We start from the raw sequence: 16,250 nt of genomic DNA, 5'->3' as shown, positions 1-16,250 counted from the left end.
GCATTAAATGTTGCACAAATAAAACTGAAGAATGGATGGTCCGAGCATTAATAAAGGCGGCTGGCCCGTACGTAGGATGCGGCGTAGCGCTGACTGAATGATCCTGGCGTCGACTTACTTCTTTCTACCCCTCCCCTGTCGACGCTGGACCTCTTCGCTAATTTAGAGACAGCAAACAATCTTGACAAGATTCCTTGTTTGGCATGAAGGGCCGAGGTAGAATGCCGCTATCGCCCAAGAGCCGCCGGTCTTCTGGACAGTCGCACAGTGTCACGAGGGTTACGCGACGAACCGAAGGGTAACGAATGGAATGTCCATACTTACGATGACAAAGAGTCAATCTTGCTTCAATATGATACATGGGATGAATGACCCAGCGGGCCGACTTCTGCTGCAGTGCTACACACCACACGGATAAGGCGACAGCCTGATTCGGCCGGCCGGCCCCGTTAGCTTCAACATGAGCTTTTGCAATGACCTCGACTTTGGGAGACAGGTTGATCGGTCCGTTTCGGCTCAACTACGGGATCGGCCCTCCCCTCGGGGGGAGGGGAGGGGCGTCGTTATTCTATCCTGGTCTCGGACATGGTCTTCTCGGCCTGCTGCTTCCACTCGTCACGCCACCTGGTTAGCGGCGGGCGGCCGTTGACGACATCGCCGACGCTCCAGAGCATGCGCCTCTTGTCCGTCTCCTCAGACACGTCGTTGTCCGGGCAGATGACGTAGAACTCGTCCCTCTCCATGTTGCGGTACAAGTAGTCGGCCACCTGCTCGGGCGCCCAGGCGCCGGCGGGCTTGTCCTTGGTCTGCCCGCCGCCGGTCTGTGAGGAATGCTGGGTCAGACAGACTTACGTTGATACGGGGTCAAGCAGTGAAGCTGGCAAAAGGGAAAACGAACCATGCCGGTAAAAGTCCAGCCGGGAACCAAAAGGTGAACGCTGGTTGTGGTTTCGCGGAGGTCCCAGCTCAGATGCTCGGCGAGCGTCTTGACGGCGGCCTTGGAGGCGTTGTACGCGGGATTGCCGGGCGGGTTCGTGATGCCCTGCTTGCTGCCGGTGATGACAATGGCGGTTCGCTTGTTCGCCTTTGCGGCGTCCTGTACGACGGGCAGGAGGGAATTGACGCCGTTGATGACGCCAAAGAGGTTCGTCTCAAGGATCTACAGGCACAACGACAACAAAGTCAGCATTTGTCGCAAAACGAATCCCCCCAACGAAAGGTATGGTAGAAGAGGGGTGTACCCTGCGGAAGTAGTCATGGTCGCCCCATGTTCCTTTACCGCCGACGCCAGCGTTGAGGACCAGGAGTTCGACGGAGCTGAACTGGTCGATGGCAGAGTCCTTGATCTTTGCCCAGTCTTCCGGCAGGCTCACATCAGCGACCGAGGTCACCACGCGCGGCGGTCCGGAGGAGGCGTCGTCCACACCACCACCACCACCACCACCAGCAGCAGTATGCTCGCCGCCCGCAAGCGACAGCCTAGCACGGTCTAGAGCTTCGGCGTTGCGGTCGACGAGCAGCAGGTTCATTCCCTTGGCGTGGCACAGCTTGGCGACCGCAAGGCCGACTCCAGAGGCCCCGCCGGTGATGAGAGCCGTGGAACCGGGGGCAAAGACGGCGGCAGCTCCTGACATGGTGTCTTTTGTCAAGCTTCTTTGTGGTGTGTGTGTCTGTGTGTCTGAGAGCCGCAGATGATACCGGTAAACGGAGAATTCGATTCGGCAAAAAGGTGTTTGTGTAAATTACAGGACTGCTACTCGATGTGAGTGGCTGAAGCAAGATCAAGACAAGGGCGGAGCGCGCGGACTGGGCAGGAGCTAGCTCAAGCTTGTGTGGAGGAGCGGCAGGACCAATGATGACGTTGATGATGGCTTCTGGCGGGGTAAAGTCAGACAGGATGGATTCGGATGGAGTCGCTGCGGCCTCGATGGGTGATCAATCAGAGCGCAGCATTGGGCTGTGGTTGCTTTGTGCGGATGGCAGTGTTGGTATGATCTTCACAGGGGAGGGAGGCCAGCATGGCATTTCGCGGAGGGAGGAGGACATGGGCAAACGGACTCTTAGACATGTCGGACAAAACGGATCAAACGGCCGCTCATACTTGGTAACGATACGTCTACGACAAATATCAGTAGTAAAAAAAAAAAAAAAAAAAAAAAAAAAAAGGCAAATAAAAAAAGACAACACAAATTGGCGTCTAGTTTGCGACACAAAGGTCACCACCACAGACTGTACATCTACACCGAGCAAACAATGGAAGCGGTCCGTTCCGGGCTCGAACCTTGATGCCAGTAACCTAGTTAACTGCGCCCGAGTACCCTCGCCCTCGCCCTCGCCCTCACCCTTGCAATATGCCAAACAAAATGGCCACAACGCCCATGTAACCAGCAAACCTGCAGTTTGTCGGCGCTTTCGGCACCGGTTTTGATTGTCGTTCCTTTCACTGCGACGCAGTCACCCTCTCCCGCCCAGGTTCCGTATTCCGTCCAACTACGGATTATTATCCGTACTGTCGCCCGCATCTTATTGCGACCGCGGAAACCAACCCCAGCAAGAGTCTAGCGCCCGGGCAGAGCTTCTGCATTGAGCGATCAATTCTGGAGTGGCAGATGGATGCTGATGCCCTCTAGCTTAGTAGTCACCCTCGGTGCTCATGCGGTCTGGCCAAAGACTCAGGGTTACATCGAGCGTGGTCAGCGTGCCGGCGTACTACTTGGCGGCGTGGCCTGGTCCTCCTGGTGACAATAACGGCCGGGTGTCTTGGAAATAAAGACTCAATCTGACTTGCTCACGAACTCGCTCGCGGGGAAGAAGCGAAGCAAAGCAAGCCTTTTGACGACACCTGGTAACACGACTTGCAGCATGTAACAGCATGTATGTACGGTACCTGCATGGGGGTGTGTAGCACCGACGAAAATCGTTCGACTTCCTTGGTGGGCCAGTTCGAAAAGAGCGTCTTGATAATCTTCAATACTGACCCGGCCTGGTCCGTCGCGTGTAGATTTTGGCGGTGGCAACCTCGTCTGCCGGGTTGCAATATTGCTCTTGGATCTTGCTGGAATAGAATCGACCTCACCGTTTTCTCTTCCAACGCCTTCCTTTTTTCCTTCCAGCTGGACTGGCATTATCTCCGCCACCTGAGCTGAGAGCCAGCTTCCATACCCGGTCGTGTCACGTTTCCACGATGAGCAGCCGACAATGCATAATCCCACCCCCGTCCCCCTCAAGCGGTGCGGTTGCCGACGCCAACGATGGTAGGCCGCCATGTGTCATTCACTAGTTACTTGGGGTAGTTTGTTAACTAGGTTAGTGCCCTGGCTATGGAGCACGGGATCGATCTAGCCATGCTCAAGAGAAGCATGCAATCCCCCCCCCCTTTGGCATACACTATAAATCAGAACCGCCGAGTGGTTCTCCCCATCCCATCCACTTCCTCCACAGGCGCGAATCCCTGTCAAGTAGTCGCTGTGAGTCCTGGTTGGCTGCTTCATCATCATGGAGGCATCCGAAAGTACCAGTAGAAAGCACGCGTCAAGGCTCGCCTCAGAGTTGGCTCGAAACAAGGTTCAATGGCTTACTGATTAGTAGACGAGTGCACCACACAGGAATATTACAACAATACGGCGTAGTAATAAGAAAAGGGGAATTACCAGAGCGCTTGCGCATCTCGCTGCCAGTACAAATTACAAGGCATTTGCCCCATGTATGTATGCACCTAACTCCTGTATGTACATGTGTATGCACTGTAGCCAGTAGTTAGATAACCTTCGCCGCCACCAAAGCTTGGCCTCTCCGATCCTCCCAATAAGACACGGGAACAACTGGTCCAAGGCAATAGATTATAAACCACCGTGGCTGTTCCCGAGAACAAGGGACGAAACCCCCCCCCCAAGAAATACATGGCGTCAAATAAAACGCCCACGGACGAAACAGCTCCGCCGAAAGAATCCCCGAACCCAAGGCCAACCAAGCCTCTATTTTTTTTTCTTCCTCTCCTTCTTCCCCTCCTTCTTCTCCTCCTTCTCTCGTCTTCTTTTTGTTATTGCGCCCAGGTACCGAGCGAAGCCCCGAGGCGGCCATAAGCAAGCCACATTAACCACTTTCCTACCTGGGCCATCTCCCGTGCGCTTTGTCGACTTTATTGCCAGGGACCCCTTGTTAGTCGGGTTTTTGTGACAGGGTCGGGCGCTTCCTCCGGTGTAATGTGTGCGCTAGCAAGCCTCAACCAAAGAAAAGGCTGAGGCAGGTAGTAGTAGTTGAATGCCTTGTCTAGTCTACTTGGTGATGTAGAAAGGGCATCCTGGAGCCAACAGCAGAACACATCAACCAAAAGCAGGGGATGGATAGACTGGCCTGGCTTGCTGCCTTGAGACTCGAGATACTTGCGACTGCTTCTAAATTTGCACGCCAGGAGAAAAAAACACATTTTGTGTACCGTACCTGGTGAGAACCGCGCAGAGTCACCACCGCACGTGTACTCTGCGACAAGCCCTCGCTGCTAGCTATCGGGCCGTCCATCAGGAGGATGCCCATTAGTTCCTACAACGAGGTAGCATTCGCATTCACCACAAGTCTAGACATCTAACTAGACATGGTCGTTCTTTGACAGCTTCCCCGACCCACATGAGAAACCCAATCTTCATCACACCCCCCGCCCCCCCTTCGGACCCGATACCAGTCATCTGGTTCTGGGTTGCTTGGCGTCTGTTGCTGTCTTTGTCTTTTGTCTTTGTCCGGTTGACCCTACACTACCTACCTACTACTACAACCCTTGCGCGCGCGCGCGGGCTGCCCCGACCCCATGCGACGTTTCGCAACGCCACCACCATGGCGAATAGATTCCCGAGGACGCGACGCACAGCTCACCGCAGCGCAGCACCCCCCCACCCCTCCCCTGGATTCGGTATTGTGGTATTGTGCGTGTGAGAGCTTATTCCATAGAGGAGAGCAAGGGGGGCTCATTCGACGCCTTCCTTTGACCTTCCCAAATGACACCAGCGCGACCGACGAGGCGGGAGGAGGACGGGGTCACGCAAGCGGTTGCAGGGGATGTTTGTAACAAAAAGGTTATATACTGAATGTTATCCTCGTCAAGGCATCAATTCCCTTCTTCTTCTTCTTCTTTCCTCCTTAATATCCCAGAGTTGAGCTCGGAAACCTGTACATAAGATTTGATCTCTTCCCCTTCCACTCCTTTATTCAGCTTGAATCGACTCAACCCCTGCTCAACCGCTCGAATATAACCCTCACAGCCTATATACATACATACATATATATACAAGCCACCTTCGAAGCTCACCCAACATGATCAAGGCCGGTTTCATCTCATCTCTCCTGTCCCTGGCCACCGTCGCCCGCGCCTGGGACGCGCCCAACTACGGCGGCTTCAACCGCGTCTGGCAGGACAACTTTGCCGGCAGCGGCGGCACTTTGCCCAACGAGGGCAACTGGAACATCATCACCGGCTACCTCAACGTCAACAACGAGCTCGAGGTGTACACGCGGGACACGCGCAACGTGCAGCTCAGCGGCGGCACCACCCTCCAGCTCGTGCCCTGGCGCGACGGCTCCTCCTGGACCTCGGGCCGCCTCGAGTCCAAGTACACCTTTACTCCTCCCGGCGGCAAGCTGACGCGCGTCGAGGCGGCGATCCGCTTCGGCGGCAACAGCGTCAACAACAAGCAGGGCATCTGGCCGGCGTGGTGGATGCTGGGCGACTCGATCCGCCACGGCACGCAGTGGCCGGCCTGCGGCGAGCTGGACATCCTGGAGACGGTCAACGGCCAGCTGATCGGCCACGGGACGATGCACTGCGACGTCTTCCCGGGCGGCGTCTGCAACGAGGGGAATGGGATCGGCGCGTCGGTCAACTTCCCGAACCAGGATTGGCATACGTGGCGCGTTGAGATTGACACGCGCGCGGGCAACTGGGTCGACCAGAGCATCGTCTGGTACCTTGACGGCCAGGAGTTTCACCGCATCACGGGAAGCCGCATCAACAACTACAACGTCTGGCGCTCCGTCGCGGGAAGCCCCCTCTTCTTCATCCTCAACGTCGCTGTCGGCGGCAACTGGGTAAGCGAGCTCTCTCTCTCTCTCTCTCCTAACTCTTCTTCTTCTTTCGGCGCGGGAATGGAATAGTACTAATCGTAACGACAGCCCGGTTCGCCCAACGGAAACACCCAGGATGGCTATGGCAGCATGATGGAAGTCGGCTACACTGCTCAATACGTTAGCCAGTAAGCGTTTTCTTGTTTCGCTTTTTCTTTTCCCTTTTTTTCTTTTCCTTTCCAGTCCCGATTCAATCACGCGTTAGACGGGGAGGGCCGAACTGGTTTTGGCAAGCGCGAGGCCAATTTTGCGTTGTACGCCTTCTTTTCTCTTCTCTTCTCTGTCTATATTTACCGAGGCCGTCTCGACGCGCCATTGTCCGTACATACACACACTCGCTGTTGCTTAGCTAGTACATACATGCATGAGAAATACAAACTGTACATATTGTTAGACTTTGTCGTCCTGTGTAAAGAGAGGTCCATTGCGCCTGCATTGTGTCGGAGCTTCTCAAACTTGAAGCTCGTCCATAGACTGAAGGAGCTCTTGGACCTTTTGCTCGGTTTGTTGCCGCCGCTGATCCTGCAACTCGTACATGGTCTGCATCTCCTCTACCATGAAGGGCTTGAGCGGCGCCTTCTTTGCTGCTCGGTAGTCGTACACGGCAATGTCCTCAAAGAACCGCGCGGCTGCCCGTTTGTGCTTGTGCGAGTAGGCGACCGCTTCCATGAGGATTCTGTCGGACGTGCTGCCTGGCTTTGTTACAAGCTTGTGTAGCACAGTGACTTGGTCGGGAAAGGTCATCGGCTGCCAGAAACAAGACGGATGGGATGGACCAGTTAGATAGATGTCTCTTAGACCAGCCAAGGGAAGAGGCATTGTGCCGGAAATGACTTACAAATTTATAGTCGGTTCGTATGCTGGCAAGGATCAGACCTATGCCTCGTGGCGACATGAGGTCTGTGAATTCTCGTCGATTTTCAGGTGCGACGTGAGCAGCCACGTTCATCATCCAGTTGACGCGACCGGATTCAGCAAATCGGTTATACATGACGTTGTTCACGTGGCCTATCAGAGTCAGCTTTGGCAAGTTTCCAGCATGCATCAATGGTATCCATACCCTTGGTGGTGGTTAGCCGGTACCTGCAAATCGACGTCATCCGTGCTGGTGTGTACTCACCATTGAATCCTATTTTGCACACTCCTTGTTAGCGATTGTTTGTCTTTGATCCAAACAAATCCATAGCCATGGCATGTAACATACCATGTCCCCCCATGCAATGTTGTGCTTGTCTAACCCCCGCCATTGAGGCTCAGCGAGGAAGCCTTCGCGGCCGGCAGACAGACTGAGCCAGTGTTGGTCCAGATAGCTCATGTGATGCTTTAGCTGTGCGACAACCTTGGGTTCTTCCGCCCTCTTGGAGATGCCCGTAGACAGTCGATGGCGCATGTCCGAGAGCCATCGTGAATTCGGTGTCGTCTCTGCCGGGGCAGCCGCTCCGTTGTGCCTCCGGACGCAGGTACTGCTCAAGGCGCGTCGCGTGCCAGGAATACCCTGGCTGACGCGGAGGCGTAATAATTGATGCTTGGCGATCATTTCTCAGGATTTCCCAGAGTATATCCGGGTAATCAGCTGTACGGGATGAATTGACGGCTTCGGAGATGCCAATGTCTGAGTTGAAATAGTACAAATAGCACGGACTTCCCGCCGGATAGCGCTTCGTGTCGGCTCAATGACTCTGAGACCCACCAACGTCATCGGCGCCCTTCAGCAGCATCTCCGGTCTCGTTGCTGAGACACGTAGTTGAATATATTGGTGAGATTTACTATTCAATTGGCTGTAGTGTCCCGAAACTTCCACGGGGAATATTATTTCAGAATAACTAATGTATGCGATTTTTAAGAGTCAACGAGTCAGGTACGTCTCTACTAGAGACGCCCGATACGCCGAGGCACAGTGGCCAATACACACGGACAGGCATACAGAGAGACTCCTCCAGGGTTCAAATTGATGCTTTTCATTCCTAGACCGCAGCCAAGACTAGATTTACTTACCCGCAGCCACAGCATCCTTGAGAGCTTCTTCGATTCCAATCTTGCCACGCACAATATCCAACTTCTCAACCCCCGCGGAACCCGGCGCGGCGATGCCGCCTGGCAAGAACGACAAGGACATTTCCACCCAGATCCCCACGAGACTGGGCGGCAGAAACGCGCCGAAGTACTCAGGCATCTTGCTCCTCTCAATCGCCCTGATCGCAACCGGCCTCCCCATCGCCTTGGAAAGGGCGACCTGGGCATCATTCGGCGAGTACTCCCGCGGGCCGTGCAGGGCAAACACGTAAGGCTTGGTCGGCGGCGCATAGCTCGAGAGCAGGCCCGTCGCAAAAGTCGACCCAATGTCCGCGACGGCCACCATAGGCAGCTGGAAGTCGAGCGGCGTGATGGTCGAGTCCACGTACGGCCCGTCGCTACCCTGAAGCGTCTGGGCGCTGAACAGCGCCCAGTTCTCCATAAAGTACCCGCATCGCACGATGAGAATCTCCGGGACATTCGTAGTCCCCAGGATCTTCTCAGCAATGTGGTTCGTCTTGATTTCGCCCTGGTGCGTGATGAGTGCTGAGCTTCACAAATTTGCTTGCATCCTCAGAGTGGGCGGCTTACAACGCCTTCGGCAAACTCGGCGCCTAAGCTGCTGAGCAGCATCAGCCGCTTTACCCCTCCTGCTCTTTCAACGGCATCCTTGACGTTCTGCGACACCTGTTCTGCCTTGGTGAAAGGGTCACCCTCGCTGAAGATTGGCGGCGTGCTCGTCATCACGGCATCTGAGCCGACGAGGTCCAGCGAAGACGCATTCTCAATGTCGCCGCACACGGCGCGGAAGTTGGGATGCGACTTGAACTCTTCGGGGACTTTTCCTAGATTGCGATAGACGCCATATACCTCGACATCACTCGATGTCTTCTTCAGCAACTCCCGAATCGTTGCCGCGGACGTCTTGGGGCCGGCTGGGACAATTGTGATGCGCATTATTGGTAGTGACGACAATATGACAATAATCAGCAGCTTATTTGAGAGACAGGAAGTTGCATTTCAAAAAGAGTCTGGAAAGAGATTTCCTTTTAAAAGCACCGCAAAAATAAAAAACAATCGCCACTCGTTCAACTGCGATCTGCGGTAGCTGTTCAGCTGCTAGCATCCTATCCTACTGCTGCCAAGGTACAGGCTAGATGTGTTAGTAGAGTATCACACACCATCGAGAATGGTTGTCTAGTTTCACGCAAAGGTAATTTCAGCTGAACTTAAAAATGAACAGGTAAGATAATAAATGGCGTTTCCGCAAGAAGAGGTAATCAAGAGAACTAAAAGGTATCATGCAAAATGATGCCAGCCGTCTGAGGCCAGCCACCACCTCCACTACTTTCCCCTCGAAATCATTTCAATATGGCACATTAGCCTCCAAAGTATGGGCATCCTCGACCATCACCACCGCGCAGGAACAAGACCAAACAAATTATTTAGCGTGCAGGTTTGCAACGCTAGGCCGACGGCTTGCGGATGGCGTACCACGGGGAGTTTGGCGAGGGGTGACGCGGCTTTCACCGAAGAAGCGGTGCTGCTGGCTGTATCGTCGCTCAGCTCCTGGTCGCTGGTCGGTGCCAGAGGCCTTTGATGCTGTTGATGGTGTGAGCACGTGTCTACATGAAGAAATGATGTGAGAGAAAATCCAGAGAAATGGCTTACCTCGGCGGCCCTCGTGGATGACGCTGTTGCGACGGCCAGGGTGCTCTTGACGGGCATCGGCGAGTTGCTGGGCAAAGGGGGAGCGATGTCGCAGAACGGGTCCTTTCCAGTAGATGACGTATACCGCAATGACGAGGACGAAGGAGATGCAGAACAGGATGGTGGAGGCGTATTCCAGGTTCTTGCCGCTGGAAGCTCCGATGTTGCTGAAGAAGGGGACGGCAGGGATGGTCAAGACACCAGCCAAGAAGTCACGCTGTCAACAATGTTAGCAACCTGTTTGTTTGGGAAATGATGATGACGAAACTTACAGCCCAGCCATTGCCACCCGTGGCGGAAGCAGAGTAGGGGCCATAGGCGCAGATCATGTAGTCAATCGTCGCCATGTAGATGGCGTAGTTGGCGATGCCGACAATTGCAGCAAACACCATGGAGCCGATCCAGTGGATGGGGGGCCCCTGGATGGTCCAGGCAAATCCGATGAGGCCGATCGGCAGGCACGGCGCCGTGTAGAGCAGGAACCAGAGGCGCGACTCGTACTGGGCGCGCTCGTCGTTGGGCTTGGCCTCGCGCTCCTTGATGTTGCGGCGGATGGCCGGGATGAAGAGCAGCCAGGCGAGCAGGTAGCCGACGCCGATGGGGATGAAGGAGAGGCCGATCTGGACCTTGGAGAAGTGCCACTGGCTGTAGACGAGGCCGAAGGACTGGATGAACATGAAGATGAGCGCGTCGGAGAAGCCGGACAGCAGCGAGAGGACGAGGACGATGGGTTCGGTGAGGAACATGCGGAAGGGGCGTGCCCAGGTGGACAGGATCTCCTTGACGGAGAAGCGGTCGCTGTAGGGGACGAGCTCGTCGGGGCCCCAGATGTTCTCGCCGTTCTTGGTGCGGCGGCGCTTGGCGATGCGGTTCATCATGATGGTGGTGCGCGTCTCGGGGACGGTGAAGAAGTGGACGATCTGGACGAAGCCGCCGAGGATGAGCTGCACCCACATTGCCCATCTAGAAACGGTAGCTGTCAGTTATATGGAGTTCTTTGTGTCTTTCTTGTCCGTGTTCTTACCTCCAGTGAAGATACTGCTCGACGAAGCCGCCGACGATGGGCCCCAGCACCGACCCGCCGACGGACGAGAAGACGACGTAGGCGACGGCGTACTGCTGGTTGTCGGCCTCCCACATGTCCGCGATCATGCCGAGCGTCACCGAGCCGCCGGCCGACGACAGGCCGCCCAGCGCGCGTCCCACCATGACGGTCGCGAAGTTGGGCGCCAGCGCGACCGGCAGCTGCCAGATGTTGACCAGGAAGAGCGAGAGCTGCAGGACCGGCCAGCGGCCAAACTCCTCGGACCAGGGCGCCCACAGCTCGCAGCCAAAGGCGTAGAGCACGAGGAAGATCATGGCGCCGCAGCGCGCGGCCTGCAGGCTGACGCCGAACTCGTGCTTGATGCCCTCGAGACCGTTGGAGTAGAGCGACGTGTTGAAGTTCATCGAGACCTGCACCCAGAAGATGACGGTCAGGATGTACCACTTGCGCCAGGTCGGGAACGAGTAGCCGAGCTCGTCATAGCAGTCGTCCTCGGTGATCTCGTACTTGTCGTGTGTGCCGAGCTTCTCGAGGCGCGTCGTCGTCCCGTTGGCGCTGCCGGTGCCGTTCTCGCCGTCGGCAGAGTCGCTGCCCGCGCCGGCCTTTTCGCCAGCCTTTTCCTTCTCGGCATCGGGGGCATTGCCACTGGGAGGGTGGTTCTTGAGCAGCTGGTTGGCGCGCCTGAGGTCTTCCTGGTTCATGACCTGCGGGGGGTCCTCAGACAAGTGAGCCGTCGGCATCATGATAAAGAAGATCCCAAGGGGACGTTTCGTTTGTGTGGTGTTTTGCTGTTTGATACGGCCCCGCGATGGGTAGGAGACGAGGAAGGGGGACTAGGGCAACTCAATCCTAGGAGAAAAAAACAGCCAGGCACTGGAGGAGGAGAGTTTTAAATAGACAATGGCCAGCAAAGTTTACTCCAATATTATTACTTGTTCCTCTCGACGGACAACAGCCGGCTTTTGTTAGTGTTTGGGGCGGTCCGATTCTCCACCATGTCTCTAGGAAGCGTGTTTGCGAGGTGACATCATGTCTCTCTTTCATCGAAGATTGCTAACACACTTTTCGTCCTAGCACAAACACACAAAAGCCCCGCCGCCTCACCTCAGCAGGACGTGGATAAAGTACATTACGAGATTAATACGACTAGTTGGCATACTAGAACGACTCACCAACTTTCCACCTGGAAAATGAGGAGAAAGCACGAGAGCTAAGGGAGACGGTCACGTAGATAACCCATGGGAAAACGCTTTTATGGTAGAGAACAGAAATTCCTCGCTCCCTCGGCCCCGACGTGGATAAGGAATGCTAGCCCGCGGAGCCATGGCAACTGTAGGTACGGAGTGTCCGGCGCAGTCTCTGTCTTGCGTCTTGTGGTTCTCGACCAACGACGGGTAATTTGTCACTCGAGAACCAAAACACTCTCAATCACTGTGGCTGCTATCCTTCTTGGCGGCTTCACGGAAAGCACGGCTGGCGTCCACTAACAAGGTTTAGCGACCATCGTGGACCGGGTGGCGTTCTGCCGCGAGCCTGTCCGTGGCCTATAGTTACTGTAGGTGCAGGAGAATAGCGCCACTCCATCGACTTGGCGTCAGCGGAGGAAAAGCTAACATGAAATTATGGCCCAGGCCTTTTTTTCCTCGACGGACCTTGGCTTGCGAGTGAAACTTTGGATTTTGACTAGACGGCCCGCATCCATCCATCCGTCGAACCCCCAGAATGCAGCCCAGTCGCTCCGCAGCCAACTAGTTAATAAATTCCCATGCCACGGAGTCAATAATGAACTAGTTTTACCTCCAGGGGAGGAAGAAATTATGGAAACAATGTGTGGGAACTCGCAGTCGGTTCGGGTCCCCCACAACATCGCCCTCGCGCGCTCCAATGAGAAGACACTTTATTCTGCTGCCTGTTTCCAGATGCTCCGTGAAAAACTCGACCTGCCAGGGGAGATGGAGAAGATCATTTTTTTTTTGTTCCTTGGCAGTTGTCGATGTGGCTGACCTGCTGAATGAGTTGAGCTGACATGCTCTGTCTGCCGTGACCAACAAAACCTACTAATAAACAAAGGGGTTCTTTTCGGGAGACCCCCCCAGAAAGTCCAAGTTACATGGTTTGCCATGGACGGCCTTGATAAAGCGGACTGCCTCTGGTCTGGGAGACGAATTCTCAAGCTGAGCCAGGGCATGGGGCAAATCAACCGTGAATAATCGCAGGCTGGGTGAAATGTGGTATTTGCTGGCACCGCAACTCTGGGATTTTGCAGCCTGGCTTATGTATCTACTACCTTCAAGCATGCCGATTCAGACTCAGAAGACGACGTCATGCCACACGATCAAAGCTCCGGGTGGCGTCGGCAAGCCTTGTCTAGAGCAGGGAAGAAAAACGCCACAGATCTCCGCGGCTTATTAACGTCGGACACAGACCTACCAGCACCACCCCTCCCCTAGCACCTATTTACTACTAATTTACTACTTTTAAAACTATTTATAAAGCCTAGTTTATACAATAAAAGTATATAAGAATATATATAATTTAGACTTTTATTTAAATTATTTTCTATTAAGATTTTATTTATTTTTAATAGCTATTTAATTTAATATATATTTTTAAAATTAATAAAAAGACTCTTATTAATAAAGAATACTATAATTAAGAGAAAAATAGTATTAAGTAGTATAATTTTTAAAATCTAAGTCTCCTTTAGAGTAGGAAAAAATAACTTAATAATAGACTAATACTAATAAAAATAAAAAGGTTATTATTTTTATAATAAACTATTAAAAGACTTTGTAGACCTATTAAGGGACTTAGGGGTAGGTCAGAGGCCTGAAAAGGGCTAGGTTTTTATTTAAAGAAAAGGTAAGAAGCTATGTGCGGTACTATATACATCAGCCGGTTGAGACCTCAGCGAAATAAAGTCTTCGACATAAAAGTAGAGGCGACAAAAGATGTACACAACTGTAGGTAAGAAAAAGCTAATAGTCCACCGCAACGACATGGCCATGCTTGGGTCTCCATCCGGGGAAAGATTCCGCATCCGGCTGGCCCATGCCTGGATTTTCTTTTCAATGGATTTTCCTATGCCTGTTTTAATTGGTTTTGCCGCATCAGAGGCTTGCATACCGGTTTGAAGCTCGCCAGTCATTGAGCGTGAGGACTGTGTAAGCAGATCTGCACGCGCTGCGTCATCCTCAACTTTGTTCTCAATTTTTGTCTTACTCCGGTCGGGGGCCATTCTGTAAAAGTAATATGCTGTGCCGATGAAGGAATATGCTGTGTGGAAAACGCTCGCTGCGCGCCAAAGCAGTCGCTCCGTTGTGGATGGAAAGTAAAAGTTCCATGCCGCTATAAAGGCAATACAAAATGGAATCTGCACCACCAAGGCAAGAGGTATAAGCCAGCCTTCAACTTCATACCAGACATCCGCTGGTATTCTATCCCATTGGATCTTAGTAGCCCGGTGAAATAGTGGCAGCTTTGCTTTGAGACTGAGATCGGCATAGTAGGCCCAATGCTTGTCCATGATGAAATCTCGGGAGGAGGCGAAATCGAGAGGGGTCCGATACCACTGCTCTGGCAATTGCGGGTGTGTCTATACTCTGTGAGATCCTGTGACATGTCGGCACCAAATTGGGAAAGACGACTCACGCGGCGCCGAGCAAATTCTCGAACTGATGCCATGCTGCACATATTTATTGTATTCAGGTATGTGATGATTGGTGTTTGTGGCTTGCAGAACCAAAATGCAGATGTCGCGAGCATAACCACAGCAAAAGTAACAGTGGTAAGCTCTAGTGTGGTGATACTGTAGCCCTGCTGTACCCGTGTCATGACTGTCACAGTATACCATAGCAGCTGCCACAATGTAACGATCCTGAGGTTCGTTAGCCGTCACATTAAAAGGCTGCTAGGGATGGTCATACTTAGATAGAGGGTCAAAGTTGCTCATATCATGTATTCTTCGCTTTGTGAGCGAAGGCATATCAACAAAGCGGTGACGAACGAGGTAGTATAGCTGCTCTGCATTGACAGGAAACCCCTCTGGGTAATCGCAGCTTACGACATGAAAGCCGCCCATGTCGGCATAAAATCCCTGTGTTAGTGACCACGAACCAGCCGACATCTCGTTGAATTTCTGACGCAACATTAGTCAGCTAAAGTAGTGACATTGAAGGGTCCAACAGCCGTACCACAACGCTTCTCCTTGCGCTGCTCAACTGGCCCGCGGCTAGTGCCAGTAAAATATCGGGGCCTAGAAGCCCAATGAAGGCCAAGTTCACCTTGTCGGCGAGTTTGTGATACCATAGATCCTTTGGAGCCGGCGCATTTGGATAGGTAGACACCCACACACAAAGAAAAATGGTTACACAGCTTGACCACATGAGATCTGCTGTTCCCCGATTATCAGCTGAGGACATCCAGCCGACCGTCTCATTGTTGGATGGAATCATAGCGCTGGTAAGCTTGTTTTATGATCTGGCGCGCCACAACAGAAAGCACAACATGCGACAAACCACAAACATAAATTCGAGACCGACAAAAGAGCAGTATAATGAAAAGGGAATGCATGAGGCCACATGTCAACGGCGGATAGTATTGCAGTTTTAATAGCCATTAACCGCCCTTGATGCTCTGCTGCATATGCAAGTCTATACATTGTTAAGTTAATTGGAAACCCGCGCTCGCTCCAGCCAGTAGTAAGCAGCCAGGTGAAACTTGGCGGCTGGCTGCAGATTGGTCTTATTCCTGCAGGATCTTTTTTTGGAAAACAGGCTCTCGGTTCAAGTTACTAAAACGAGCTCACGTGAGCTGGTCCATCACAGCGCAATTCATTGTACCCTACCCCCTCTCTTGACCTCCTATTAGCCTCTCGGTCTACATGTTAGCCAGCAAGAGAGGAAGAGAGAGAGAACCAGCGTAATCAAGCAGGTCCGTCTCTTGCTTCCTGCTTCCTTGCTGGCTGTGTCATGGTTTCCTGGCTAGCTGACTGGCTGGTTGGCTGGCTGAGGTACTTATTAGGTACCTAGGTATGGACTTATTATTAGGTCTCTTCTACTGTAGGTACTTGGTTAGGTACGTACCTAGCCAGAAGAAAGGTACTTTACTAGCTAAAAGCAATACGTAGCTAAGAAAACGTATTGTATTTCTGATGGGTTTTCTTTTTTCCTTTTTCCAAGCTAGCAAATGATATACATGTTTTGACATAAGTCGACTGGTAGGACATAATTTGTATTTTGTGAACATGATGTTACGGAAATATGTCGAGGCTCGACATAACTTAGTTAATGTCCACAGCCGCCCGATGAACGCAATATGCACGACGGTGGGTTTTTTGGGTCCAATCACATGTGCACGAGTCGGGGGCTG

The 16,250-nt window shown here is 53.0% G+C and overlaps 3 protein-coding genes across 3 annotated transcripts; 1 reads left to right on the top strand and 2 right to left on the bottom strand.

The window, feature by feature from the left end:
- Window positions 1-563: 563 nt before the first annotated feature.
- Window positions 564-1,634, bottom strand: ISF_03496 (short chain dehydrogenase/reductase; the record flags this gene model as incomplete). The annotated part of the gene is made up of 3 exons (XM_018847102.1): window positions 564-821; window positions 899-1,159; window positions 1,242-1,634. The coding sequence occupies 3 exons, from the start codon at window positions 1,632-1,634 to the stop codon at window positions 564-566; spliced, it is 912 nt and encodes a 303-aa protein (XP_018705991.1).
- A 3,670-nt stretch (window positions 1,635-5,304) lies between these two features.
- On the top strand, window positions 5,305-6,243 carry ISF_03495 (secreted glucosidase; the record flags this gene model as incomplete). The annotated part of the gene is made up of 2 exons (XM_018847101.1): window positions 5,305-6,075; window positions 6,160-6,243. The coding sequence occupies 2 exons, from the start codon at window positions 5,305-5,307 to the stop codon at window positions 6,241-6,243; spliced, it is 855 nt and encodes a 284-aa protein (XP_018705990.1).
- Window positions 6,244-6,561: 318 nt separating this feature from the next.
- Window positions 6,562-11,623, bottom strand: ISF_03494 (Major facilitator superfamily domain, general substrate transporter; the record flags this gene model as incomplete). The annotated part of the gene is made up of 10 exons (XM_018847100.1): window positions 6,562-6,858; window positions 6,950-7,132; window positions 7,316-7,650; window positions 7,802-7,843; window positions 8,108-8,654; window positions 8,717-9,060; window positions 9,620-9,727; window positions 9,797-10,052; window positions 10,108-10,798; window positions 10,860-11,623. 10 exons carry the CDS (start codon window positions 11,621-11,623, stop codon window positions 6,562-6,564), a joined length of 3,567 nt encoding a protein of 1,188 aa, XP_018705989.1.
- Window positions 11,624-16,250: the final 4,627 nt, after the last annotated feature.

Source organism: Cordyceps fumosorosea, assembly GCF_001636725.1.
Source record: "Cordyceps fumosorosea ARSEF 2679 chromosome Unknown scaffold_6, whole genome shotgun sequence".
Classification (NCBI taxonomy): Eukaryota; Fungi; Ascomycota; class Sordariomycetes; order Hypocreales; family Cordycipitaceae; genus Cordyceps; species Cordyceps fumosorosea.
The sequence above is the reverse complement of the archived record's forward strand: the minus strand, read 5'-3'. Positions and strand labels throughout refer to the sequence as shown.